Source organism: Aedes aegypti, chromosome 3, assembly GCF_002204515.2.
Source record: "Aedes aegypti strain LVP_AGWG chromosome 3, AaegL5.0 Primary Assembly, whole genome shotgun sequence".
In the NCBI taxonomy this organism is placed as follows: Eukaryota; Metazoa; Arthropoda; class Insecta; order Diptera; family Culicidae; genus Aedes; species Aedes aegypti.
The window spans coordinates 370350333-370377812 of NC_035109.1; the positions used below are offsets into that span (position 1 = coordinate 370350333).

Here is a 27480-nt window from a genome sequence, read left to right on the forward strand (position 1 = left end):
TACCTACTTAGATCTACAGCTGTTTGCTCGGACCGTTTCCGGTCGGACTTCTACGTTTCAGCGTTTCATCAAACATACGTATAACCGACAGACGGCGTCTCGCACGGTTCATTAGTTTGACACAAATTCCCACAATTAGATTTCAATTGAAGCGCCAATATTCGAACCGGAAGTCTCGAATTAAGAAACTGTCTCATCTTGACAACTTTTTCCGGGCGGTCGTTCGAAGCGATACGGTAGGTTGCAATAAAAGAAATAACTGGGACCGGTCATGGAGGGACTTCTTGCTTTTTTATTTATTGTTGATTGGTTGAGCTCACAACTAAGTTTACTACAAATGCGACAATTGGGAATGATTGACGATAACGAAAGCGGAGAGACAGAGCGACAAAAGTTTAAGTTACTTTTTTCCAGAGTAAGAATGACGAAGACGACGAGGACTAACTCCAACAATGATGAGGAAGATGAATGAATGAATAATGAATGGAACTGAATTCGGAGCGGAAAAGGAACCGTGGATGATGCGATGCCGAGAGGTGGGTCAGGACAGTATAAATTGACCGTTCTTAATCTAATTCAATTCACTACGGTTTCTCCACAATCATCCACGTCCAGTTTGTTGCTACTTCCCAAAGATGCACCAACAGCTGATTGCGTGTCTTCGCGTTTCTTCTTCTGAAAACGTTGCCATCTTAGAGTGAGGAGAGGGGTTACTGGATCTTGGCTGGGATTTTCACGCAAATGACGTCCTTATCGCCGGATTTCAGTTCCCATTTTACCTCGACTGCCACCTGTTGTAACAGAACAAATGCGGATGCAAAAATCAGAATACTGAAAATTAGAATTGAACTTACCTTTGGATATTGCTTCAGAACGGGCAACGTGGTGCTGTACTTGTGCTCGGTATCAGGGGCCAGAGGGCATTCCAAACCGCTGTCCTTGCAGCCGTTGGGATTCGGTAGATTGAAGGGGACCTCCATCCCCAGGATGATGCCATGGACAACTGCCTTCAGCTCCGGTAGCTCTTCATCTGAAATGTTATTCAAATCAGAATTTAACATCTTCAATGATCTGATAATGGCTCACTAATTGGTGGAATAGAATATAGTTTTCTGGTTTAAACCAGATTTCTGACATTCGATGCGATTAAGGCGAAGATGTATCGAAGCCAAACCTCGAATTTTCAAGAGAGCCTAGAGAATCTAGAGAACCAGACAACTATTTGACCAATCGATTAAATTTTCAACGCAATCGGGTGTCAGGTTCTCTAGATTTGTGCTCTTGAAAATTCAAGATTTGGCTTCGTTGCAACTTCATAAATACTGTGCGACACAGTACTTACAGCCAGTGAAAAAAGTTAGTAATCAAATGCTGTTTTATCCATACAAAATGCCAAAGTTTGGGGCTATGTATCTTAGTTTCTGCTGGTCTGAATTGGGTGATGCCGGGGATTACCCGGGAAATTGTGGAATTCACCGGGAAAAGTATGTATTCCAAACGTAAGAGTAACGATTTGTTTCAATTTTAGGCAGATAACTGGAGACGCAATTTTGACAGAAGGTGCCTACACGCCTTGCCTGACAACTCAAACATCGACTAATGACCAACTTTTAATGATTCCCTACTTTTGGAACCTTTGACATCAAGAGTTCTTGTTTAGTAGATTTTTTGAGATACTTGTTCTTGGTGAAGACTGTGATTACTACACGCAAAAAAATTGTGCAGTAAAAACTACCATTTTAGGGGGTTAACTTAAGCGCTCGCACCGGCAATTTTCAGCAGACCAGAAATGCGCTTGATTTTACCATGTCTGTTGTCGAAATCAGATTGTTGTAAAGTATGTCTGTCAAATGGACCAGGAATATGGTGGGATGTACCGTAAACATGGTAAATTTGTCTGAAATTCCATGGTAGTTTCAAGAATGGGCGTAGTCAGCTAAAGTAGTAATTTTTACCACAGAATTTTTTCCCGTGTAGATTGAGTAGTACTTGATCTATGACAAGGTTTCCATGAGGTCCCTGTTGAGTCTTTACGGATACCTATTATCTGCGTATTATCAGCGAGTCCTTCCAGATGTTTTCTCCTAATGAATTATGAGATCTTTGATGGATGTATAAATGGTAATATCCTTGAGGTATTCTTGGAAGAGATTCTTGACAATATCTTAGATAGATTGAGAGAATGATGCTGTTGTGCTTCATGTCTAATGTTTTAGCAAGAAGAACAATCAAAATAATGTTTTGGCGGCGTATCATTTCTGCTAAACAAAATCCGTAGTGGGACTACTTGATTGACACTAAATAGTGAAATGAAGGCTACAACCTTGCAGTGCTTCCGCCTTTATGGCCGACTAATTACGAAGAAAATAAGTTTGCTCATGGATATTCAATTCCTTACACGGTGCCAGAGAAGAGGCTTAATACCAAAATTTATTCACATAAAACCGTCAAAAAGTAGTGTATCTAGTGAAAAGGCAGCCCAAAAAGCAAGAAAGATTTGGCTTGCGGAAGAAATTAAGTGTAAACACAAGGCTCTTTCCATTGCCGAAGAAAAGCTGTACCCACTTCACTTGCAGTTGTTGAAGCAGGTTGCTTATCATAATGTTGCCGAGTGTATTGTCTATCGTTGCAAAGAGGAGAAGAAGGAGTGTTGGCAAACAGCGATGGTAAAAGTTAACCAAAACCTTCACAACCGTATCCGAAAAACCAAACAAAGACACCGAAAAAAGTTGTTATCCCTTGCACACACCCAAATACCGAAAAAAGTTAAGCCATCTCCGAAAATTATTGACAATTTTGTCGTCAATCTCTCTTCAACGCAACTCACACATGCTGAGTCTGCACTACTAAATAAGGGATTGAATTTTGCTGTTCTTCCCTCAAGCGCTCCACTAGCCGATACTGTTAATAATATTGAGAGTGCCATACAATACAACAGCTTCACTTCTAAGTCAGCTTTGCGCCATGACGTTGAACAATGCATCTCGAGAACAACTAATGATCGGGATAGCAAGAATCAGCTCAGTTTCAACACTTGGTGCGCGATTCGGCAACTGAAGGCACAAGATGTTGTTTACTCTAGAGCAGATAAGGGTAATGCAGTGGTAATCATGGACAAGCAAGATTATGATCTGCGGGTCCTTGAAATGATTAGCTCTGGTCCATATGAAGAGCACAAGTTCAAAAATGGAAAACCGAAAGACCCGCTCAATATGATGATTGAAAGAGTGGATCACGCACGACACAAGGTTGCATGTTTGCTAGGTGAGGAAAAACTAGAACGGAGATTCCATGTACCGAATGCAAAAGTTGCTTCGCTGTATTGTCTTCCCAAGATCCATAAAAATCCATTGGCTATGCGTCCTATTTCTTCAAATATTGGCGCACCTACTGAAAGAATGGCTGCATGGTTAGTAGATGAGTTGAAGAGGTACCCTGTAACCCACGGTGAAAGCATTAAAAATTCCGTTGAATTGGTTGACCAACTGAAAGAAGTTGAGTTACAACGTGGAGAAGTGATGGTATCTTTCGATGTTACAGCCTTGTTTTCAAACATACCGATGTCAGAGGCTTTAACTAGCCTCGAAAGGCATTTAGAACGGTGTCGAGTACCTCCAAATCAAGTTGAAGCTTACATGTTAGTGTCTAAAACATGTATGAATCAAAATTTCTTCATGTTTAGGGGAAATTTTAATAAACAAACATTTGATCTTAGTATGGGAAACAAACTCTCCCCCTTATCAGTGATGGAAAGTGGCGAATGCTTCATCTGAACTGGAACAAAAACAAAACCAAACGCTCCCGAGCGTCAGAGCGCTGGCTTACTCGCATCTGTCGACTCCCGAGTAACTGAAGCAAAAAGTGATTCGCGAACGTGTTCGGAGCTGCTCAGATTCATATTGTGCTTTTGGGAAAAAAGCTGCTTACCCTCCGAGATTTATGGTTTTCAAGGGCTTTTGATTACAAACTAGTAGTTTACTATCGATATGATGGTTATACAATTAATTTGTCTGTCAAAACCATAATAAATCACACCTTGCTCGGTTACTCGCGAGTAAAGGCTCGCGAGCTTGTTGCTACTTCTTTTGACATGTTCTCCCGAGCAGACGGGTGCGGGCTTACTCACACCTAGCCAGATCCCGAGTCTGTGATGTTTGTTATGCGTTGGTATACACTCGTGAGCTGCTTCGTGATGCGAACTTTTCCAGCACTGCCCCTTATTGGCTGACGTATTCATGAGTGATTTTGAGGTAGAACTGAAGAAAGAAAAACTGTTCCCTCGAATCTGGAGACGATACGTAGACGATGTTTTTGCCGTGGTGAAAGAACGCTATTTGCAGCAGACCTTAGACGTTCTGAATTCAAAACATGCTACGATAAAATTCACGCTAGAGAAAGAGGTAGATGGAAAATTACCCTTTCTAGATCTAATGATTACTAAATAGGAAGACAACAAATTAAAATTTACAATATACCGGAAACAGACCTCTACAGATAGATACATAACCTGCGACTCTAACCACTTTGGTGCGCAAAAACAAGCAGCCTTTCACTCTATGGTACACCGTCTCTTCAGTATACCGATGGAAAAGGAAGACTTCGTTATAGAAAGGAATAGAATCCACAAAGCAGCAGAACTAAATGGTTACGGAAAGGAGTTTGTTGATAAAATACTACGAAAACACGAGAGAAAGAAACACCGGAGAAACGTCACAACATTGGTACCTGAAAGTAAAGAAGCTCACAGAATCAGTCTTCCGTATTATTCAAATTTGACGAATTCAGTTCAAAATGTCCTGAACAATCACGGTTATCACGTGGTGTATAAGAGCAATTATACACTGAAGGATTTATTATGTAACCTCAAGGACAAGGTTCCTACTGAGGAAAAATCAGGAATCTACCAAATCCCGTGTAAAGACTGCACATCTGTTTACATCGGCCAAACTCGTCGGAAATTTAAAGTTCGCATACGAGAACATAAGAACGCCGTTGAGAATGAACGAGTGAACGATTCTAGTGTCGCAATGCATGCGGTAGCTGAGAATCATATCATTGATTGGCAGAATGCGAAACTAATAAAAAATGTTAGAAAATCATCACATCTGAATGCATGGGAATCAATGTATATCGCCACTGCTGATTCTCTCCTGATGAATGAAGATGAGGCTCCAATAGTTTCCTCTCTCTTCGGTTTGACAAAATCATGAACACATTGAAACGTTTTAATCTTGTTTACGACGTGTACTGTGCAAAGTACGAATAAGTATGAGTGAATCATCGTAATTAGTCGGACATCGTCCCGTAGATGGGCTAGATCGAGCCCGAAACCGGTCGACTAAAAAGGTAAATTTAAACCCTTTTTTAATCGTTTGTAAGAACAATATGTGTTATGTCCGGTCTCGTGTCGCGTTCCGTGAGTGTACATGAAGTTCTTACGTTAGCACAAACCTCCGAAAAAAGGCATATGGCATAGACGCAATAATATCTCGGATGTGATCCAACGGACATTCTGCGTCATTGATAGAATTGATGCCCATTTCAAATAATTAATCTATTCGAAGTGGACATTAATACTATCCGCGACGTTCAGTTTGCCTTTTGCTAACCAGAATGATCCGTAGCCACTCTTACTATTAGCTAGCTAGAAACATCGTTATCATATACGACGTAGGGAATATTACTCTGAGGAAAATGATTAGTAGATTCACTGAGTAGAAATAAGTGGCGTCAATCTTATTTTAATATGGTTTTTACATTGCCATAATAAAAAATACCTCTTTTGTAACAACGGTATAAATAATCTAATTCCAGCTTCATTCTCGCAAAATTTATAAGTAGAAAGTAGGAGTTATAAAGCAATGCATTTGCCACCGAAAAGTGAATCTTGTAGGAGACTGTAATAGAAGTCTAATGTAACTTTACTCGTAAATATTCACTATAAAATGACTTGACTAAAAGTGACTTTTTTCTTTGAGGATATATGAACGTAATGACCAATAAATACTTTTAACAATAAAAAGAAATTAACTAGAACTACTACTAAACAGCCTAATTTTGTTAATACTTGACGACAATTGACATTTAAGACTCTAATCTTACGAAAAGACAGGAGTAATCAGAATAGCACTTAAATAGCAAATTATTCAAAACCATTTCGACTAGACAGTATTAGTAGTGACACTACTACACTACTATTTCAAACAAATTCTGATGGAGCTGCTGATTTTCACAATGCTTCCTTTTCTCAGAAGCAATTGAATATGGGTATTTTTTAAAAAAAACTACCAAGTCACAATACTAATAAAAAACAGTGTTCATGTGGGCACCATTGCCTAGTCCGTCTGAGTATTGGCCCTGGTAGAGGAGAAACTTGGCAAAAAGCCAGACCGAGGGTTCAGCCTTGACAAGTTAAGCTGTCAGGCAGCTCCAACTAAATACCATAAAAAAAAAAATACGCAGTGCGTATGTACACGAGCTAATAGCAAACATTTTTTTTTGTGTGTATTCAAACATGTTGATTCATCGAACTGAGTTGCATAGCAACCATAGAAAGTTATGTAGTACGATGTAGTACGAAAGGAAACCAAATTATTTATTTGTCTCAGTCATATTGATAATGAAAACATTGGTGTTGGAAGAGAATTTCTCGAGAGGCTCTTCCAGCAATTCTCCATATTGTTTTTGAAGATTTAAGCAAAGTATGCTGTTTTGAGGAGTAAGGAAGTTGCTTGACTGAATGGGTCAAAAAATTTCCTACAGAGAGCCCCCTTTGAAATGACATCTCTTCTTAACTACGTACTGCGATCAGAAAAATGAGATTTTCTCGACCATTTCTGGGAAGAAATTTTCCACGCATCGAGATAGGCGATTCCTTTTCTTGTCAGTAGCAAACCAGTCTTCAACCAGGGATTTAACCAGATTTTTTTTTCCCAGGTAATCTGTACAATGACCCATACTACGATTTCTGCATGGATTCCACTATGTATTTCACCACAAATTTCATCACGAAAAACTTTCGATCGCAAACAGATTTTTTTAGACCGGATCAGATAGGGCTTCAGGAAAACCTTAAGCAATTCCTCAAAGAATTCTTTCAGAATTCTACCAGGCATTTCTCCAAAGAATATTCCAGGGTTCCCTCCATGAACTTCTCCAGGGATTGCTCCAGAGCAGGGACGAAAAAATCAAGCTCGCTATACTCAATTCACTGACATTTATGCCACCAACAAAGTATCCGCACCACCACTAATATAATAATTCTACCCTCATGGCACAAAAGTAGATGGAGAAAACATACAATGATGTCCAATTGTTGTTGGTGTTTTCGATCACCAGAAGCAGAAAAGCGTCAGTTTAAGAAAACTGAGGATCAATGAGGTTCATGTAATTAAAAAAATATATGCTGTGATACGGGAAATTAACGATCCGATGCACGGAATCGATAATATTGACGCGTTTTAATTTTTCGCGAGTGAAAACTACCGTTTTGTCTCAAATTCCGAAAATATTCATATTCCGCACACTCTTTTTTTGTATGGCGATTTAGTTGAAATGTTTCGCTGAAATATGTCATCAAATAATCAGGAAATGGTAGTCAATTGCAATTCAGTTTTAACGTCCTCAAATCTATTTAATACCTTGGGAGTAGTGATGATTCTCTAGTTCGAGAGAAGTAGAACCAGCTCAGATAAATTTGTTTGCGAAATTATTCATTCGAATAGGATTTATTCGTGCTGTCCGGAATTTGAATCAAGATGTTCGGAATATGAGACAGAATGAACACACTGTTAGGCATTTGAATCAAATTGTTGTTCCTGAGGCAAGTGCTTTGCCAATTAGTTTTGTAAGCGATTTCTCATGATAATCCTTCAAAGATTTCTCCAGAAGTTCTTCCAGACTCCACCAAACATTTCTTCAGGAAAATATCTACAGGGGTTCTTGCAGATGTCTCTAAAGATTTCTCCATTGGATACACCAAGGACAACTTGTAGAATTACTCCAGAAATTCCTTCGAGAATACTTGCAGAGTATTCTCCAGGTAGTCCTCTCGATTTTCCTCCAGGATTCTTCACGGATTGCTTCAGGGATCCTATCAGAAATGCCCACAGTATTCCTTCAGAAATCACACATGGGATCCTGCAAGTAATTACTTCACGAATTCCTCAAGAGTTTCCTCCAGGAATTCTCCTAGAGATAAAGCAAAAACGCTAAATATTTGTCTAGAGAATTGTTCTTGGTCTCTTAAATGAGCTCTGGAGTACTCCTCTAGAAATACCCTCAGAGATTTTCCAGAAACTCCTTCCCTGAAGATTTTTTTGGAGAAAACTCTAATTAAATTCCTAGATAAATACTTGGAGGGATTCTAGTAGCAATCCCTAAAGTTGGAGTTTTTGGAGGAATCCCACGAGTCATCCCTAGAGGAACTTCTGGAAGAATTCATGGAGAAATCTCTGGTTAAATTTCTGGAGAAATCCCTGGAGAAACTCTTGTTGAAGTTTTTGGAGGAATACCTGGCAAAATCTCTGGAGGAATTCCTGAAATTGCTAGAGCAATCTCTTGAGGCATCTTTGGAGAAATCCCTGGAAAAAATAATCATGGAGTAATCCTTGGACACATTTCTGGAATGATTGCTGTAGAGATTTTGCTGGAGAAATCCATGTAAAGAATTTTCAGGAATAATCGTAGAACAAATTGCCAAAATTATGCAGATAAACTTGAAAAAATTCTCTAGAAAAAGCCCTAAAGAAATTTTCCTGGAGGACTCTCTGGAAGAATTTTCTAGAGAAATCCCCCGAGTAATGCAGCGGAACTCTATCGGAACTGTTAGAGATAATAAGTTATTGATTAAAAATTCTTCCAAAGGGAATCCTTAGAGAATTTTTTGGAAAAATTCATTAAAAATATCTCTAAAAAATACCTGGAGAAACTCCTACTGTAGAGATTTGGAGAAAATCTATATAACTAAAAATGGAATGGTGTTTGTATGTCACGAAATGGCTCAATAACGGGCCAACGGATTTTCATGAATCTTTCACAATTGAATTTGTGAAGGGTTCCGACGTGTTCGTGTGAAGGAAAAACTTAAGAATGTCTTCGGAGTAGTCGGGAAAACGGGAGAAAACTAATCTGTAATGTTGTATGGGGGATGGACATGACGGTTTACAACAGCCTACTTGATGGCAAGACGAAGTTTGCCGGGACCACTAGTTATGGATAAAAAACGACCTACTGGGTATCTAATGTTTGTTAGATTATGATAAGCCGTACTATTACAGTCAATATTCGTTCTTTGCACTATCTTTAGATGAGCTTTGTTTTAATTGGGCTCCCGTCAGGGCTATAGCCCACCTAAAACGAAGATAAATGTCACTTTTTGACTTATTGCAATCTGACGTTTAATCCCCTTTCTCTTTTCTGCACACGCACTAATCTTCGTCCCTTCATCCACAAATGTCTAAATTATAAAGGGGGCAAAAATTAAAGCAGGGCGTGTTGGGTTGGAAACCACTGCACTCGTTGCGCCCCTATCCCTTGACTACTGCACTGTGATGATCGAAGTGACCGATTGGCAACCATATTTATTTTTCATTTCAAATGTAAACATCAATTAATTCAAGAGTCAAAACATTTGAAAGATTTTTTTCACAATTCCTTGATACCAATTTCTTTGAAGAATTCATCCAGGTTTTTTTTACCGGTGTTTCTTTAAGAACCCTCTCAAAAATTTTCTCTTTGATTCTACCAGTAATTAATACAAAATTAAAAACAAAATCTAGCAGGTTACTTGAAATTTCCCATGCTCCAGGAATTTCACTGTGAACTACACCAAGGATTTTTCTTCAATTATTGTAGTAATTTAACCAAGTGTTTTTCAGGTGTTCTACCAAAATTGGGTCCTAAAATTTTTAATGAAATCTTGTTTTTATTTAATAACACGAAAAAGCATGTTACTGTAACTACTTTAGCAATTTTTCCCGCTCAAATAATGGCTATATCATGTTTAAACTTTAATTTAAAAATTTGGTCCATAAATGAACCTTGACACTTTTGATCATGTTTGACGTTCGCTTAGTCGACAAAAACACCACAGGGGTTTTAGATCGACCACTGGGGTTGTTCCTATCTGACATTTCGTAAGGGATACGGAAAACAAAATACACCCAAAATTTGAGTTTAAGCCAAAGGATGTGACAAAATCTAAAAAAGTGTTTTTTGGGCTTAAACCAACGGAAAACATTAGAAAATTGAGTAAACATGTGTTTTTGGCCTAAACTTAAGCGTTTGGCACTAAAATTGGGACAGGGCTTTAGGACCCTATTACTCCCCGGTTTTCCTCAACACTAGAAATACTGTCTACTAGAATAACTCCAGAAATTCATTATGAGTCCTTTCATGAATTTTTCTGGAGTCTGTCTTTCGGAAATTACTTCCAGCTGGGACAAAGCCCGATATTTAACTAGGGTGCACGACGGTAGGCATAAATACGTTAGGCATAAAGACGTTAGGCATAAGTACGATAGGCATAAATACGATAGGCATAATGGACGTTTGGCATAATGGATGTTTGGCATAATTTTCAAAATAAAAATTGAAATCCTTTATGCGAAATGTGAGCTGATTTTTTTAAATTATTGTGTTAGGTTTCAAAGATCAAGAATGAGTCCTTTTAAATGCGGTTGCCTTACGGTCGTCCCATAGTTGTGAATCCTTTGAGCTAAATTTCTAGTACAAAATTTGATTGAATGATCAGCATGATAATGCTGTAAAGGAATTTCATTAGCTTTGTGATAACTTTTGCGACCAAAGAGCAAAACCATGCCGAAGGTATCTCAGTTCTTTCCTAGTCGATCCAGAATATTTTCGACTTTCCACTTCTTTATCTATCAAGTATAATCGTGTTAGTGTATCTTGCACAAATAAGAATGAAAAACACCAAGCTAAGAATTTGTTTTGGGTGTAATGCCAAAAATAAGAACGACGCTGTACACGACCTGCTGCTCATATTTTGAGTTTGACGGTACACATATAACTGGCAAATATGTCATCTGAGATTATCCCTTCTTTATATTGAAGGCTGTTCTTCATAGTTATACTGTCAACAATATTATTGGAGTTCCTGCTGCTAATATTTTAACCAGAAAATAGTTCTTCTTCTATAAATAAGCTATTATTTCGATACATACTCAATCAAAAATTAATTATTATTATTGTCTTTATTTACGAGACTCCCTCTGATGGGTTCTTGTCGACATTCAAAAATTAATGTAATTATTGCTTTAATATTCCCATCATACATTTTCGCTTCTTTGAATCATAGGTCATTTTTTATACTTATACGATTAATTTAATGATTGAAGGAATAGGCTGGCAAATCACCTTCTTTCAATAATATGTTGTTCCATAGATTCTTGCTGTTCTCATAGCTATTGGTATTGTAGATGTAAATATTTCCATAAAAAATTTTCGTTTCGACTTGCTCTTGAATGGTTATGTGAAATAAAATTGGGAATACTAATTTGAATCTGAATGCACGCCATGCTAAATACTGCACTATGGTAAAAAGTGTTGGGAAAAATCCTGAAATTCACTCTATAGTAGCCAAGCAAAGCAAATCACAGTTAGCGAAGCCATTGAAATACACGTCCATCGCTGCTGTAGGCAAAATGCCTTGAAAATAGCAAAACATCCGTTGCTAAGGGCAACCCCAAAATAACTGTAGAAAAATGTTATATTTCCCGCTGAATTTCCCGCATTTAATGACATTAATGATTTAGAAAATTCATGCACTCAACATAGTCTACTTGATGAGATTCACGTTTTTGAACTACTGTACTGGGAAGAGCCACGTGAGTTTGGCTCCTGTATTTTAAATAAAAACATAATCGTATTTTACTTTTCAAACTCGACAAGTTTCGAGTATTTTCAAATTGCTTTCAAAATTGATTCTTCGAATTTTTTTTTTTAAGAGACCGACACGTTAATGCTTCCAGTGGACGATTTGCCCTTTGAAGGAAGCACCACACTAGACAACGGACTAGCATGCAACGCCCAGTGGCACAATCGAAATACTTTCCTGACGAAAAGTGCTCCGGACTGAAGCGGAAATCGAACCCACACTCCTTGACACGATGCGGCTAAATGCTTGGTAACACTAACCGCACGGCCACGAAGCCCACAAACTTGTTTGCAGAAGAGGCAAAAGAACTGTTCTCGCTACATTATATTGATAAAACTCGGAGTGGGAATGTAACGCCAAGAAGGTGGTTGTGACATTACCACAAATGTAACAAATACTCTTTATTGTTGTATTCAAGTATATCATTTGCATTATCAGTGCTAATATTGATGTGGATTATTTCCCTTCTTTAGAATTAACGCAATTATATAAGAGAAAAATAACAAAAATAGTACATAATCTCTAAGATATTTAAACATCTTTAGAAAAAAAAAATGCATCTTGATTGCACATCGTAAATATAAATTAATAATGTCAAAAATGGATTGAGCTACTTTTTATAATGGTAATAATGACCATAACCTTCTTCCATATCTTACGATAATGGGTTCATCATCAAATTTCATAACACCGAACATACTCATTTATGATCAACCAATCATCCGACCTCCTCATAATGAATCGTATGAATTTTGCTCTATTTTTTTATGAGCTGTTACATCTTAAGGACACCCACCCACCCCTATCAGTGAAATGAAATTTGTAAATGGTCCCGAACAATTTTCGATATAAGACGAGTTTCAAATGGCACACACGGAAGTTATTTTATGCCAAACGTCCATTATGCCTAACATACTTTATGCCTAACATCCATTATGCCAAATGTCTTTATGCCTATCGTCCATTAGGCCTAACATCCTTATGCCTAACGTCCTTATGCCTAACGTCTTTATGCCTAATGGGATATACTCATTTAACTATGAAATTCGCAAAATATATCAGCAACTATTTCTCCTAGAATTAATCCAGGTGTAAACACACCTGACCTATTAAGTTCTCTAAAAATATGTGTTAAAAATCTTAAATAAATCCAGTAAAAATTTCCTGGATTATAAAATACAATACTCTATGGTGAAATCCTAGGCGAAAAAACTCTAAATAAAGATTTGCTACCACTCCTGGCTTACAATTGTAACAACGGCAAAACAATAATGTTATGCTAAGCAGTTATTGACTCACAATTTATATGTACATTATTTTAAAGCAGATCATCATAAACTTTATCCTGTTAATACAAAACAAAACACAAATCCAACAAATCTTACGGGTACATCACGTAGTAGCAAAGCGATGCAATGACACATCGTTCTACTGTACCTTACTACGGCTTCATGCTTTCCACTCGCCAACTGTGACTACCCGAGGAGGAACAAATAACTCCCCAATAATTTAAACATACCATTTTTTGGTATCATACCAAAATTAGGTATAGTTCAGTTGTCAATACCTTAATTTGGTATTATAATGGTATTGAAAAAAATATTTAAAACAATTAAAAATACTTCATTGAGGTATTAAAAAGCTATTGAGGTCTGCTGGAGGTATTGAACTACAATTGGAAAATTTCATTTTTATATGAAAATCCATCAAGTATCATTGAGGTATTACAATACCTGATCTAGTTATCCGTTTGGTGTTCGTAGAATATGCTTGAGGTATTATTTGAGGTATTTTACCTCTTATGCAGGGCTCATTCATACCTCATCCAGATTGTAAGTATTGGAAATTATCTGGTATGGAATACCTCAATTTGGTATTCAGTAGTTATTTTCTTCTGCTCGGGTATCGTTCAAAACATGCAAATATGATTAGATCAGAATGTGTTTCATAAATAACGCTTCTCTCCTATAGCAAACCATTTGATTATATGACATCGTTTGAGGACGCCCCCTCGGCTCACACGCTATATCTTAAAATTGGGATAATTGAACAATCATGGAACGCAAAATGTATCGGATATTGATATAACTATTCTATTAAGTAAGCTTGCCCTAATCTAAAAATAAAATGAACACAACACGCAAAATTCATTGATTACAGAAAATTTCAATAGACCCCTTTGTAGCCGGTCAGCGAATGATTGAATCTCAAAGCTTTCACGCGCAATTTGCGTTGACAATAATCCGCGGAAACGCAGTAGCTCGAAACCGAATGGAGCATAAAATGAATTCATTGTTAAACTGCCGGAGCTGTCCAGCGAACTACAGTGCAGTAGTGGTAACAATGGTAATGGAAGGGTATCACATATATGATTATCGTTAGCAGCGTCAGCGATGAGATTAATTAGAACGTTTGACCGTGACCCGCGAGAGGGACCGACACAAACACGAAATGTCATTATTTCATTAAGATCAATCTTAAAAAGATTCTGACTATCACTTTGAGCTGTTAGATCGTCATAGCCGAGTAGCAGCCGCACTGGGTCATTACACATTTGTCGCGATGATCTTGATGACAATTTAGATTTCCAAAGAAAAGGCCAACCGTAGGATGAGATCCTTCAGAACGGAAAGCCGCACACTTACCTGAAGTGAAAGTGATCGAGATGGTTGCGTTGGTATTTCGCTTCAGGACGCAAGCTGGTTCATCCAAATTGCACCGGGACACTTCAACTAAGCTGTAGTTTCCGATGGTGTTTTCGTCACCTGGAATTACGAGTTACACAAGTTTTTTTTAACGAAACTTCAACTCAAAGCTCGCGATTTTTCTCGAACGATTCTCACCGCAATTTTCGAATTGCACTCCTTGAACTCCGAGGTTGTTGATGGCCAATGCCAGCAGCAAGCCTACCGTTGAAACTGATAGCGATTTGTACATGACGAATCTGTTTGGTTTGATCTGGCTTTTCGTTATCAAATTCGCAACCGTGATCACTGTATTTGTAAGACTCGACCGTTCGGTTTGGCTGTCGGCAAGGAACTGTCTCTTTGTCGCAGATTCGTCGATGTTTTTGCCTATCCCGCATTGGGAATGGATGTTCTGATTCTACATGGAGTAGACTGGTCGTTGGCGAAGAGAATGCTCTGCAATTGGAGCACATTCTGAGTCATAAAAGGCGTGCATGTAGAATGTGAGCGGTCTGTTCGGCTGTTCGTCCATGTGCGTTTCGAATTTAGGTTTGCATTACATTCTACCTTAATCTGCTTCGTTTTCGGCTATCCAGAACGATGGATTCCTACATTACACAAATTGGGCTTGTGATAAGCGCAGGGTTTTGAATGGTAGTGAAGCATGAAATTTGTTTGTTCTGTTTTGTCGTTTTAGAGCTTACAAAAAGTATAACTATGGAATGTGAACTTATTGTGCTGACTCCATTGCGTAGATCTTGGAGCAAAACAAAAATCCCACTGTTTTTTTACGATGTGAACGTCAAAGATGATTAAAAGTGACAAGGTTAAAATTTCAACGTATTTTTCAGAAATAAAGATTAATTATAAAATATCTGTTATTTGAGCAGGAAAATTTGCCAAAGCAGTTGCGAGAATACGTTCTAACTATTAAAACAAGAAAACAAGATTTCAACAGACATTTTAGGACCCTATTGAAAAAAATGGCTCAGCACAAAAATCATTCTCTCTCTTTCATTTCTCCATGAAATTTGCAAACAAAAAGACCAGTAAACGTCAAAATGCCATACAAAATCAAAACAGTGCAGAGCCACATTGCACGCCGCGGTTGCTAAGGTAAGAATGTTTTACGTCGTTTTCGTTTTTAGGAACTGAGCCGGTGATCAACACATAAACAAACCAACGTCAAGCAAATTGTAGTTCGCTCGAACCTGAACCGGGTTGAGGTTGAAACTGTGATTCAGAACGGGTTGCGCCCAGTGTTGCCACATTTTTTCCGACTCTCATCTGTGTCATCCTTCAAAAATCTTGGTAAAAATCTGTGTCGCAATAAAATCAAAAAAAAAAAAAATTTTTTTTTATTCAAAAAAGTTAATTTTTTGAGAAAAACTAAACAAAGTACTGGCATTTCTGTTTTATATCTTCCAAAACCATGTCATAAACTCGTGAAATATCCTAAAATCTCAAAAATCTTTTTTATCTAAAAAATCTGTGATCTGTGATCACAGATATCTGTAAGCAAAAACAGGAAGAAATCTGTGTAATTACAGATAAATCTGTGCAAAATTACAAATTCAAGAATATCTCGAGACATCTTGAAATCTAATCGAGTTGGAAAATTCCTGTCTTTTAAAAAGTTGATAAATGTTAGCAGAGCTTCCCCGAGACACCCTGCAGAGCTCCAAAGTCATCCACCACGTAACGATAGTGTACGTAATTACTTCCAGCATGATGTCGTTCGAAGATATCTCGGAATCTGAACGAGATATAAAATGTCTCTCTTTGAGAAATTTGTTCAAAGAAAGAAGGGCATCATCGATGGAACCTGCAAAGTTCCAAATTCATCTCGTACATGGCACTAATGTACGTAAATACCACTGGTATGATGCATTTGAAGGATATCTCGGAATTCTTCTTCATCTGGTGGCCAGTAGAAGAACCTGCAAAAGAGGGGTTTGAGTTGAGAACGCACCGTATGCATCATAGGAAGGAGCACACAATTTACCCTTTTTCTCAGAAAAGTTTTTTTGTAGGCGATCAGAGATCACTGAAAAACATGACAAACTTTTTTTCTTCGGAAATGTATAGATCCGGTCATTGTTCATTCACGTTTAGTGGGAGAAAATTGGAAAATTGGTATTTGGTTACATAGGTTATAAACTTCCAGATTCTTTGTTAGTGGTTGAATTTGATGTGAAATCACACGGTTCGCAAGAATATTGGTTCAATAATGGTAATTTTTTGGGTTGAAAAATTGAATTTTGGACGTAAACAAACATTTTTAGTGACATTTCTCTCGTTCTCCCCTAGCGAACTCTGACGGTGGCGCATTATATTTGCCTATATATTGATCATCTTATGTTTTTTTAGAGTCCGGTCGTACGCCCGCAGCCGCTACAGCGAACTGACACCCGCAGTGTGGAATGAATGGAAAAACTTTCCCGCCTAAATTCGTGATCAAACGTCAACATCCCACCGCAAAATCGCTAGTGTTTGGTGGTGATTTTAACCTCCAAATTGACAAATAACCTCCAAATCATCACCTCCAAGTTAGTTCTAATAACCTCCGTTATATGAAATATGGTGGCGCGTCGATCGTCGCAAGTTTATCGTCACAGTCAATTGAAAGCACGTGTTTTTCGCAGAATGACAGCGCTGTATCTGTTCATTAGTGATATGAATCAGGAGTCAATGAACACGATGCGCGCTTGTTGTCTAGTCCATATACTGCGTTTCGAAGTTGAAGGTTCTGTATGATTAACGACCGCTGCGCTTATATTTGGAGACATGGGCAGATAATCGCGATAATTGAAATTATCTTGAGACAGACAATAACATTTTTGACTTCGAGAATGTTGTTCAGAGTAAACAGAGCTCCACTGATAAAATCTGTGAAGTTACAACTTCATAAACTTTTTCAAAGGAAACAATTTTTTTAAGAAAGACCAGGATAATTCCTGAAGGAATCTCTAGAAATATTTTCAATAAAATCCATAAGATAATTGGCTTGTTGAAGGATATCCAGTAATTTACATACTCTGATTCTACGTTAAAAATAAGTCAGAATCCAAAGTATCAAAATCCGGAGTGCCATGGAAATATTTTCAAAACATATTTGAAATTTGCAATTTCTTATCGTAATAGGCTGTTTTCCATCACGCCAATCTGTCATGAAACGGTCTGCTTTCCTGCACTGAAGCATGCAGTGCGAGAATAGTCATTACGCAACGCTTTCTCATTACGCAACTGTTTTGAGTTGCGTAATGAATCATAACACAATTTTTCAGAAATTGTTAAATAATGGTGAATGCATTCCGATATAATTTCTGATACCCTCAAGTGGTCTTTTACGAAATTGCAAAAAATGTTGTACGTAACTCGTTGTAGAACCCGATTTTTACAGCACTCGTCGTATTATCCTATAGGATACTTGGAAAGCCTCTTAGAATAAATTTACGACTCGTGCTGTAAAAATCATCATTCTGCAACTTGTTCCGTAAACTACTATTTTGCAATTTCTCATCGTAATAGGCTGTTTTTCATCACGCCAATCTGTCATGAAACGGCCTACTTTCCTGCACTGAAGTATGCAGTGCGGGAATTGTCATTACCTAACTGAAACCAGTGCTGTAATGATTCATTACGCAACGCTTTCTCATTACGTAACTGTTTTGAGCTGCGTAATGAATCATAACACAACAATTTTTCAGAAATTGTAAAATAATGGGGAATGCATTTCGACATAATTTCTGATACCCTCAAGTGGTCTTCTACGAAATTTCAAAAAATGTTGTACGTAACTCGTTGCAGAACACGATTTTTACAGCACTCGTCGTAATTATCCTACTCGGCAAGCCTCGTAGGATAAATTTACAACTCGTGCTGTAAAAATCATCATTCTGCAACTTGTTCCGTAAACTACTATTGGTTCACCTCTTGGTAAATTTTGCTACCGCACCATCGCAACAGCTATCAAATAACGCCTTGGATAATCGGAAGGATTGTAGGACAACCAGAGCGTTGTTCTACTACCGGTCAGGTAGGTTAGAACGAGTATATGTCCACCGAAGCGTTTGGTTTTCGCCACTAACACCCACCCTACGATTTCTGTGCTTTACTGGTGAACCAAATCGTCGATCGCTGACGGCATCGGAGTGGTGTATCAGCTCATGGAGAGCTTGATTTCGGGCACCTTCCCTGCCGGTCGAAGCTTATCCAGCCTCTGAGAGGACATCCTGTGGTCGTCCAGCGACCACGAAGGCGATTTGAGCAACTACACGACCAGACGAAGACGACAACTGCAACGTTCGGACTTGGGCATCGCTCGACGGTCATCGTGGCCAGGTAAATGCAATTTTACAGTATATGCCCAGCCGAAGCTGGACTCCTTTTGATTCTACACTGAATAAATTATTCGTTGGTGCACAATTTGGACTGCCTGAGCTCAAACTCATTCAACAAACGCAAGCCCTGGGGTTTTGGTTTTAATTTGCTGTCTTTTCGATCCGCGCGACGTTCAGCGACATCTAAAGTTCTCCAGGTGAGACATAAGTATATGCCCTGCCGAAGCAGGCATTTTTGCGATACTACATTTGCAATTTCCTCCATCGCTGCATTGGACTGATCAATCTACTCGTTGGCTACCGTACCTTGATGCGACGTTGAGACCTGGTTGCTGAAAATATTGAAACGTTAAGTGATTTGAACTTGGCTGTTGGTGCAGTCTGTCGTTTTACAGGTAAAGCGAACAGTATATGTTCAGCCGAAGCTCAAATTTAGATTATTACACCTGGCTTTCCATTTCCTCGCTATTCACTGGCTCCAATTCAACTTGAGGCTGATTGAACAACCGATTGGAACCGAGTCTGCCGATTGAGAGACTGCGCGTATTTGGATTTATCACTTTGGCTTCGGTGGTACCACTGTTTCTTCTCCTGGGTGAGTTTGAACAGTATATGTTCAGCCGGAGTAGATAATTTGCATACTACATCGCCGATTATCTTCAATTCTCGGATTTCCAACGTTCATCATCACTGTGACGGGAGTGACGCTGCTCAAGTGCCGACTTTTCATTGGTTCATCGGTTTTGTGACCAGATTCCACCATCCGCTACGATGTTAACGAGAACCACAAGGTCGGGCGATTCCCTGAAGGCTCTGAATTCTAAACTTAAGGGTCTTAAGGCATCGTTAAACAACATTAGCCAGTTTGTAAAGAATTTTAAGGAAACTACTACAGCTAGTCAGGTCAATGTACGCCTCGATCGATTAGATTTGTTGTGGCAGCAGATTAGCGAAACTGTGTGGGAAATTCAAGCCCACGACGATTACGAGGAACAGGAAGGGTTCGAAAAGGAGCAGCTGTGGTACGAGAATTGCTTCTATGACGCGAAATCCTTTCTGACGGAGAAGGCCCAGGAATTCCGAGATGAATCTGCTTCAAATCATTCTTCGCGAAGTGCTGGTGGCAGCCACAGCTCAATGGAACGTGTACGTCTGCCACAAATCAAGCTCCAGACCTTCGACGGGAACATCGATGATTGGCTTAGTTTCAGGGACTTGTACACATCCCTGATTCACCAAAAGCCTGATCTACCGGAAGTGGAAAAGTTCCACTACCTTAAGGGATGCTTAGCAGGTGAAGCTAAGGCGCTAGTGGATCCGCTAAAGATCACTGGTGACAACTACAAAATTGCTTGGGAATTACTGCTAAAGCGATTCAACAACAGCAAGCTACTGAAGAGGAAGCAAGTGCAAGCACTAGTGAAGCTGCCCACGCTCACCAGAGAATCAGTCACGGATCTCCACCAGCTGGTTGATGGATTCGACCGTGCGATTCAGACCTTGGATCAAGTAATCGAACCAGCGGAGTACAAGGACTTACTGCTGGTAGAGCTGCTGAGTTCTCGTCTGGATCCAGTCACTCGACGTGGCTGGGAGGAACATACGTCCGCTATGGAGCAAGACACGCTGAAAGATTTGCAGGATTTCCTTCAACGGAGAATTCAAATCCTTGAGTCCCTGCCAGCGAAGCCAGCGTCTAGGAATGAGCAGCAGCCACTCAAGCGGAACACGTCTTCTTCGAAGGTCAGCCACAATGCCGTGCAGTGGAACAACGCTAAGTGCCCCTCGTGTGCGGAGATTCATGGACTACATACCTGTCCAGCCTTCTTGAAGATGTCGCTGACGAGTAGAGAGGCATTTTTGCGGGCACAATCACTTTGCCGCAACTGCCTCAAACGAGGACATCTGGCTCGAGAATGTTCGTCCAAGTTCTCGTGTCGGAATTGTAAGGCTCGTCATCATACGCTGCTGTGCTTCAAAGGTGAACGCAAGGACAGTGGAAACCAGCAATCGGAGAAGGAAAACTCCCGGAAGAACAACGACGATACGGCTTCTGGTTCCAAAGCAGCGAATGCATCATCGGTTGAAACAGCATCGTCGAATTCGACACAACGTCCCGCATCGCAAGTTCTTCTGGCTACAGCTGTTGTTGTGGTTGAGGACAACCAGGGTTCTCGCTATTCAGCACATGCACTTCTGGATTCTGGATCGGAATGTAACTTCATCTCTGAAGGTTTGAGCCAGCTGATGAAGGTTTCTAGCCAGAAGGTGGACATCGCAATATCGGGTATCGCACAGACTGGAACAAGAGTCACGCGAAAGATACAAGCTGTCGTGAAGTCTCGAAATTCCATCTATAGTCAACCGATGGATTTTCTCGTGTTGCCGAAGGTCACCGCCTGTTTGCCGACATCTACAGTGCAGGTCGACGGGTGGAACATTCCTGCTGACGTAGAATTGGCAGACCCCGAATTTTTCCGGTCAAGAAGGGTCGACTTGGTTCTAGGTATCCAAGCCTTCTTCAGCTTCTTTCCAACGGGAAGGAAGATCACGTTAGGAAGTGGCCTACCAGCACTAACCGAGTCTGTTTTCGGGTGGATAGTGACAGGCGAAGTCGCTAAATCTGGTCATAGTGCGAAGTACACATGCAACCTGTCCGTATCAGGCAAGCTGGAAGAGTTAATGGCACGGTTTTGGTCCTGCGAGGAAGTAGGAGCCGTCAGCAAGCTCTCTCCGGACGAGACGCGTTGCGAAGACCAATTCGAGCGCACTTTCCAGCGGAATTCGGATGGTCGCTATGTCGTTACTCTTCCTAAGAACAACGAAGTTCTTGCGGAGCTAGGCGAATCACGAGACATCGCTCTGAGACGTCTGCGATCAGTGGAACGGAGACTGGCACGGGATCCAGATCTTCAAAGGCAGTATTACGACTTCATGGCCGAATATCTCGAGCTTGGTCACATGAAGAAGGTGGAAGTCAGCGAAGAGGAGACGTCAAACGATGTTATCTACCGCATCATCCTGTAATCAAGGAGTCGAGCACTACGACAAGGGTGAGGGTCGTCTTCGATGCCTCCTGCAAGACATCTTCCGGGATTTCGCTCAACGATGCTCTTTACGCTGGACCTGTGGTACAACAGGATCTACGGTCGATTGTCCTCCGCAGTCGTATACGTCAGGTGATGGTGGTAGCCGACGTTGAGAAAATGTTCCGGCAGATTTGGACGAACACAAGCGACACACCCCTTCAATGCGTTATGTGGTTTGAACCCGATGGAAGCGTCGTGACGTATGAGCTGCTAACGGTGACCTATGGTACCAAACCGGCACCATATCTAGCTACTCGTACGTTGAAGCAGTTAGCGGACGATGAACGAGAACGTTTTCCCTTGGCAGTATCGGCAGTTCAGGAAGACGTTTACATGGACGACGTTATTTCTGGAGCAGATGACGTCGACTCTGCAGTCGAATTAAGGCGACAAATCGACGCAATGACGAGCAGCGGAGGGTTCAAGCTACGAAAATGGGCTTCCAACAGTCCCACTGTGCTGGAAGGTATTCCCAAGGAGAATCTGGCACTACCAGACGGAATCAACTGGGACCAAGATGCGGAGGTGAAGACGTTGGGACTGACTTGGCTTCCCAACGTAGACTGCTTCAAGTTCGCGTTCTCGCTGCCACAAATCACGGATGACCAGATTCTGACGAAGCGACAGGTGCTCTGTTACATCGCACAATTGTTCGATCCTCTGGGACTACTCGGTGCGACGATCACAGCAGCAAAAATCTTTATGCAGCGACTTTGGGCAATGAAGAATGAAGCTAATCAGAGCCTGCAATGGGATGACCCGTTACCTGTAACGGTGGGCGAGGAATGGCGGACGTTCCACAAGCAAATTCCAGTCTTGAACGAGATTAGAATTCAACGATGTGTGGTTGTTCCTGAAGCGGTGTCTATAGAGTTCCATTGCTTCTCGGACGCATCGATTTTAGCCTACGGTACAACCATCTACGTTCGGAGTGAGCGGCAGGATGGTACGGTGTCAGTGCACCTTCTGACATCTAAGTCGAAGGTGGCACCTCTCAAAGTGCAATCTCTACCACGGTTGGAGCTATGTGGTGCACTCCTGGCGGCGCAGCTGTGGGAAAAGGTAGCAGAATCGCTGAAGGCAAAAGGCAGCGTGTGGTTCTGGACGGATTCAACGTGCGTCCTTCAATGGATTCGGTCTCCTCCTGGAACGTGGACCACCTTCGTGGCGAACAGGGTCGCCAAAATTCAAGCTCTAACGGAAGGAAGCGAGTGGAATCACGTACCCGGACTCTCCAATCCCGCAGATCTAATCTCGCGAGGAATCGCACCAAAGGATATCGTTGAAAATCGCAGATGGTGGCACGGTCCGGACTGGCTGATGGAAGCGCCCGAAGAATGGCCGAAAGGGGTAGGATATTCACCAGAAGAGGACCTGGAAAGACGACGCAATATGCTGATTTGTGCTTCGTCTGAGGAAAAGGAGTTCATATCGGACTACGTAGCAAGATTTTCGTCATTTTCGAAGCTAATTCGTACGACTGCCTTTGCGCTACGCTTCCTGGGCAATTTGCGGTGCTCCAAGGATCAAAAACGGACTGGATTTCTCACCACTGAGGAATTGGAGGAAGCTGAACGAGTGATTATCCGTAAAATCCAAGAGGGGTCGTTTGTGGAAGAGCTCAAGAACTTGTCATCGGGCTCCGTCGTGGGTCGAAAGTCCCCACTAAGATGGTTCCATCCTCGCATCGATGGAAATGGCATCCTTCGAGTTGGTGGCCGCTTAGAGCATTCGGATGAAACTTTCCAGGTCAAACATCCCATGGTTTTGCCAGCCAGGCATCCATTCACAGAGCTGTTGTTTCGCTACTACCACGATAAGCATCTCCACGCTGGACCGCAATTACTTCTGGGTACGGTTCGGCAGCGATATTGGCCGCTTGGAGGCAGAAATATCGCTCGAAAGGTAGTTCGTCAGTGTCTACGATGTTTCCGAATTAAACCATCGGCAATTCAGCAGCAAATGGGTGAGCTGCCAGCGGCTAGAGTGACGGTGTCTAGGCCGTTTTCCAAGACTGGCGTAGATTATTTCGGTCCGGTGTACCTACGAGCAGGACGCGGGCGTCAACCGACGAAGGCCTACGTCGCGATCTTCGTTTGCATGGCAACGAAGGCAGTGCATATGGAGCTGGTTTCGGATTTATCGACCGAACGGTTCCTGCAAGCGCTGCGGAGGTTCATTGCTCGTCGAGGAAGGTGCTCCGATATTTTCTCGGACAACGGGACGAATTTTGTAGGCGCTAGCAATCAATTGCGGGAACTGGCGAAATTGCTGAAAGAAAAGGAACATCGTGAGAAAGTGTCCAAGGAATGTGCGAACGAAGGAATTTATTGGCATTTTAACCCGCCGAATGCCCCACACTTTGGTGGATTGTGGGAAGCAGCTGTCCGTTCGGCGAAGTTTCATCTTCTGCGGGTTCTTGGTGGTAATCCAGTTGCACACGAGGACTTTGTGACATTGTTGGCACAGGTGGAAGCGTGCATGAATTCTAGGCCTCTAACAGCGCTTTCTAATGATCCTCAAGATTTGGAGGCTCTGACGCCGGCACACTTTCTAACAGGAGGATCGCTTCTCGCGATGCACGATGCTAATTTGGGAGACGTCCAGATAAATCGACTTTCCAGGTGGCAGTTGGTCCAGCGGCAGCTGCAAGACTTTTGGAAACGATGGCGGAAGGAGTATTTGTCGCAGCTTCAGGGCCGAATGAAAAAATTGGCAGCCAGCAGTTAAAATGCAGATCGGCCAGCTCGTTGTTGTTGTCGATGCAAATCAGCCAGCCACACAATGGAAGATGGGTCGCATTCAAGAGCTTCATCCCGGCGATGATGGAGTAACTCGAGTGGTGACAGTACGAACATCGACTGGGGTACTCAAACGTCCTGTGGCAAGATTGTGTTTGTTACCCTTGAAACGTTCGGAAGACACCTCAGATAGAGTTTGATGCCAGTAGTCCAGTGCACCGCGAGGATTTTATTTATTTACTTTCAGAAGTTTCCTGGTAACTTCAGGGTGGGCGAGAATGTCTACGAGCGACATAAGCGGCACGGAGTGATCCAGCCACTCTGCCTGGTTCAGGTACTCCACCGGCTACCAAGCGGATTGAGTGCCGTAGCTGGTGATGGTGAACCGGTTCAATGGGGAGCTCACCACTACGGTAGCATCTACGGAGAGGGAGAGAGGTTCGCTTGGCCATGGCGGAGATGGTTGAAAGCGAAAGTGATCGCCATGTATATAGTGAAATGTAGGTCAGTAGGGCAGGTCAGTGTCGAAACCAACCATTGTCGCGATCGGTCGACCGGGGGCGAACCCCGTAACATAGCTTGTTGTAGATTTTGTTCAATGTCTAGTTGAATAAGTTTAAATAAATGTTTAGTACTGTTAAATTGTATAGTGTAGTTGAATAAAGCTAATGTAGTGTATTTAATGTAAAGCAATGTGTTAAATAAACGGTAGTTTGTGACCATTGCTTGTGGTGTGCTGCATGTTATTTCCAAACGGATTGGTCGTTGGATGACGGGTGCCAGGAAAGGACAACCCAACCAAGGAAGTGGGTTCATCGTAGTAGAGAGAACCGAGAGTGGTCAGGGGGGTCCCTGACAACCAGTAATTGGAAAATATTCAACAAATTCCCAATAATCACATTCAAATTGTCTGTCCAAAGTTCTCAGCCACAAACAATTAGAATATTTTCAATGAATTTCGAGCATTCCACTTAGAAAGCCTTGAGATACAAATATTTACTTGGAATTTCCAATGCCAATTGTAATTTGAAATATTTAATTCAAGATCAGTTGCATCGTATACTTAGTACATTCCGCACAAGCACGCTCGCTTGATACATACAGCACGAGCATGTTGATCGCCAGGAGCAAGCTGAGAACCGACCGCTCTGAAATTAAAAATGACTTATAACGTATTATTTACTAATTTAGAAAACTCTAATCCCCCAATATATTTCTTTCAACAAAATTAAGAAGATTTGTTCAGAACAATTTGCAGATAAAATTAAAATTGATCCAAGAATTCGAGGCTCGAAGTTATCAACACGTGATACCAATATCAATATCAGCAGATCACCCATCCTACATCATTAGCAAAATGACTCACAGTTAGATGAACACATTTCATTTATCGCTTTTTGGTCGGTTTTTCGTATTCCTACTTCCCACGGTCCGCTGCTGTTGCAGCGGAAATCATTTGCGCATGAAATGGAAATTGAAAAAGTATGCTATGAATTTTATTTTTCAGCCTTATAATTCGCACCAATAGATTGCAAATTTTCTCAGCAATTCATTGGTATATAAAAAAATGTATGCTTTCATATTAGAAAACCAAATAATCTTGGGGCAAACAACTGCATGTCTTACGAGCGCACCCACCATCCATGGTAATGTCATCCTTTGCCACGTTCAAAGAGTAACGGTTCATTTCTTCAACGGCTAGGGGGGCATGCGAATTTTCATATAATTTCAATATTGCAATTGGAGCAGTCAAATTTATTTCAGAAAAGCATCAGTTAGATAGGTAGTTTACTCATCATTTTCAAATAACCATGGAACATAACAACACCTCCTTATCAGGTTTTAGCAAACATAATTTTATATATTGTTGACATCTATTCCCTTGTGATAATATTGCTAATAGTGGGAGTTCATACCCGGAGGACAGCGAGATCTCTCTGTCTCTGGAAGTTGGTATTGAACTGTGGTGGTCGTGCATCAATTTTGTATTCGTTGGCAATTTGCAATCGAATTATTTACTGAATATTTTTGACGGGATATTTGAATCCTTGTAATGCAATTATGAAGTGGCATTATCCTATATGTGCATTCTTTATATGATAAACCATATCATGCATGGTGACTTGGATTGCTATATAGAGGGATTATAAATAACGAAAAGTTTATTATTTTTAAAGCTAAGTGGTACTGGTAGATTTTTAAATATTGTGGATAAACATTCATAATATTATCGCATTTTCTCATGTGGAGGATAACAATACTTTTTCCGGTAGAGAAATATTCCCTTGCGCATGTGGTAGTGATTAGTTCATTTCGGTAAAGATGTTCATTCAATAAATTTCAAATTGTCGGTTGATTCCAGATCCTCCACTGACTTGGGCCTTAAGTGTTCTCCGCTGATACACACCACGTTTCACTGGCGTATAGCAGCACAGATTTGACATTGGAATTGAATGTTCGAATTTTGGTGAGTTGACTAATCTGACTGTTCTTCCAAATATTTCTTAAGCTCGCAAAAGCAGCCCTCGCCTTCTTGGCTACTGTAAAGCTGGAAGGGCTAGCCGTGTTTATATCTAACGATTTAGTCTTGTTGACGTTGATGTTGAGACCTGCCGCTGAGGAGCGTCCGAGCGCTTAACTTCCCTTTCTAGAGCCGAGTATCGTTGACGGGAAAGTGCCTTGGCTCCTCTGGTTTTCGCCTGCTCTATCGCGGCTTTGGCT

The 27480-nt window shown here is 40.9% G+C and overlaps 1 protein-coding gene across 1 annotated transcript; it reads right to left on the reverse strand.

The window, feature by feature from the left end:
- Positions 1-267: 267 nt before the first annotated feature.
- On the reverse strand, positions 268-14953 carry LOC5568457 (protein NPC2 homolog). Its single transcript, XM_001652240.2, has 4 exons — positions 14743-14953; positions 14545-14664; positions 855-1030; positions 268-791 (listed from the first exon to the last, which is right to left on the reverse strand). Exons 1-4 carry the CDS (start codon positions 14834-14836, stop codon positions 711-713), a joined length of 471 nt encoding a protein of 156 aa, XP_001652290.1. The 5' UTR covers positions 14837-14953; the 3' UTR covers positions 268-710.
- Positions 14954-27480: the final 12527 nt, after the last annotated feature.

What these genes read in the sequence shown, in the direction of transcription:
- LOC5568457 (XM_001652240.2), bottom strand. Translation starts at nt 14,836, where the DNA reads ATGTACAAATCGCTATCAGTTTCAACGGTAGGCTTGCTGCTGGCATTG. An exon ending in CTCGATCACTTTCACTTCAG is followed by an intron (nt 1,031 to 14,544) that starts GTAAGTGTGCGG and finishes ATAACATTTCAG; the next exon opens with ATGAAGAGCTACCGGAGCTG. An exon ending in TTCTGAAGCAATATCCAAAG is followed by an intron (nt 792 to 854) that starts GTAAGTTCAATT and finishes CTGTTACAACAG; the next exon opens with GTGGCAGTCGAGGTAAAATG.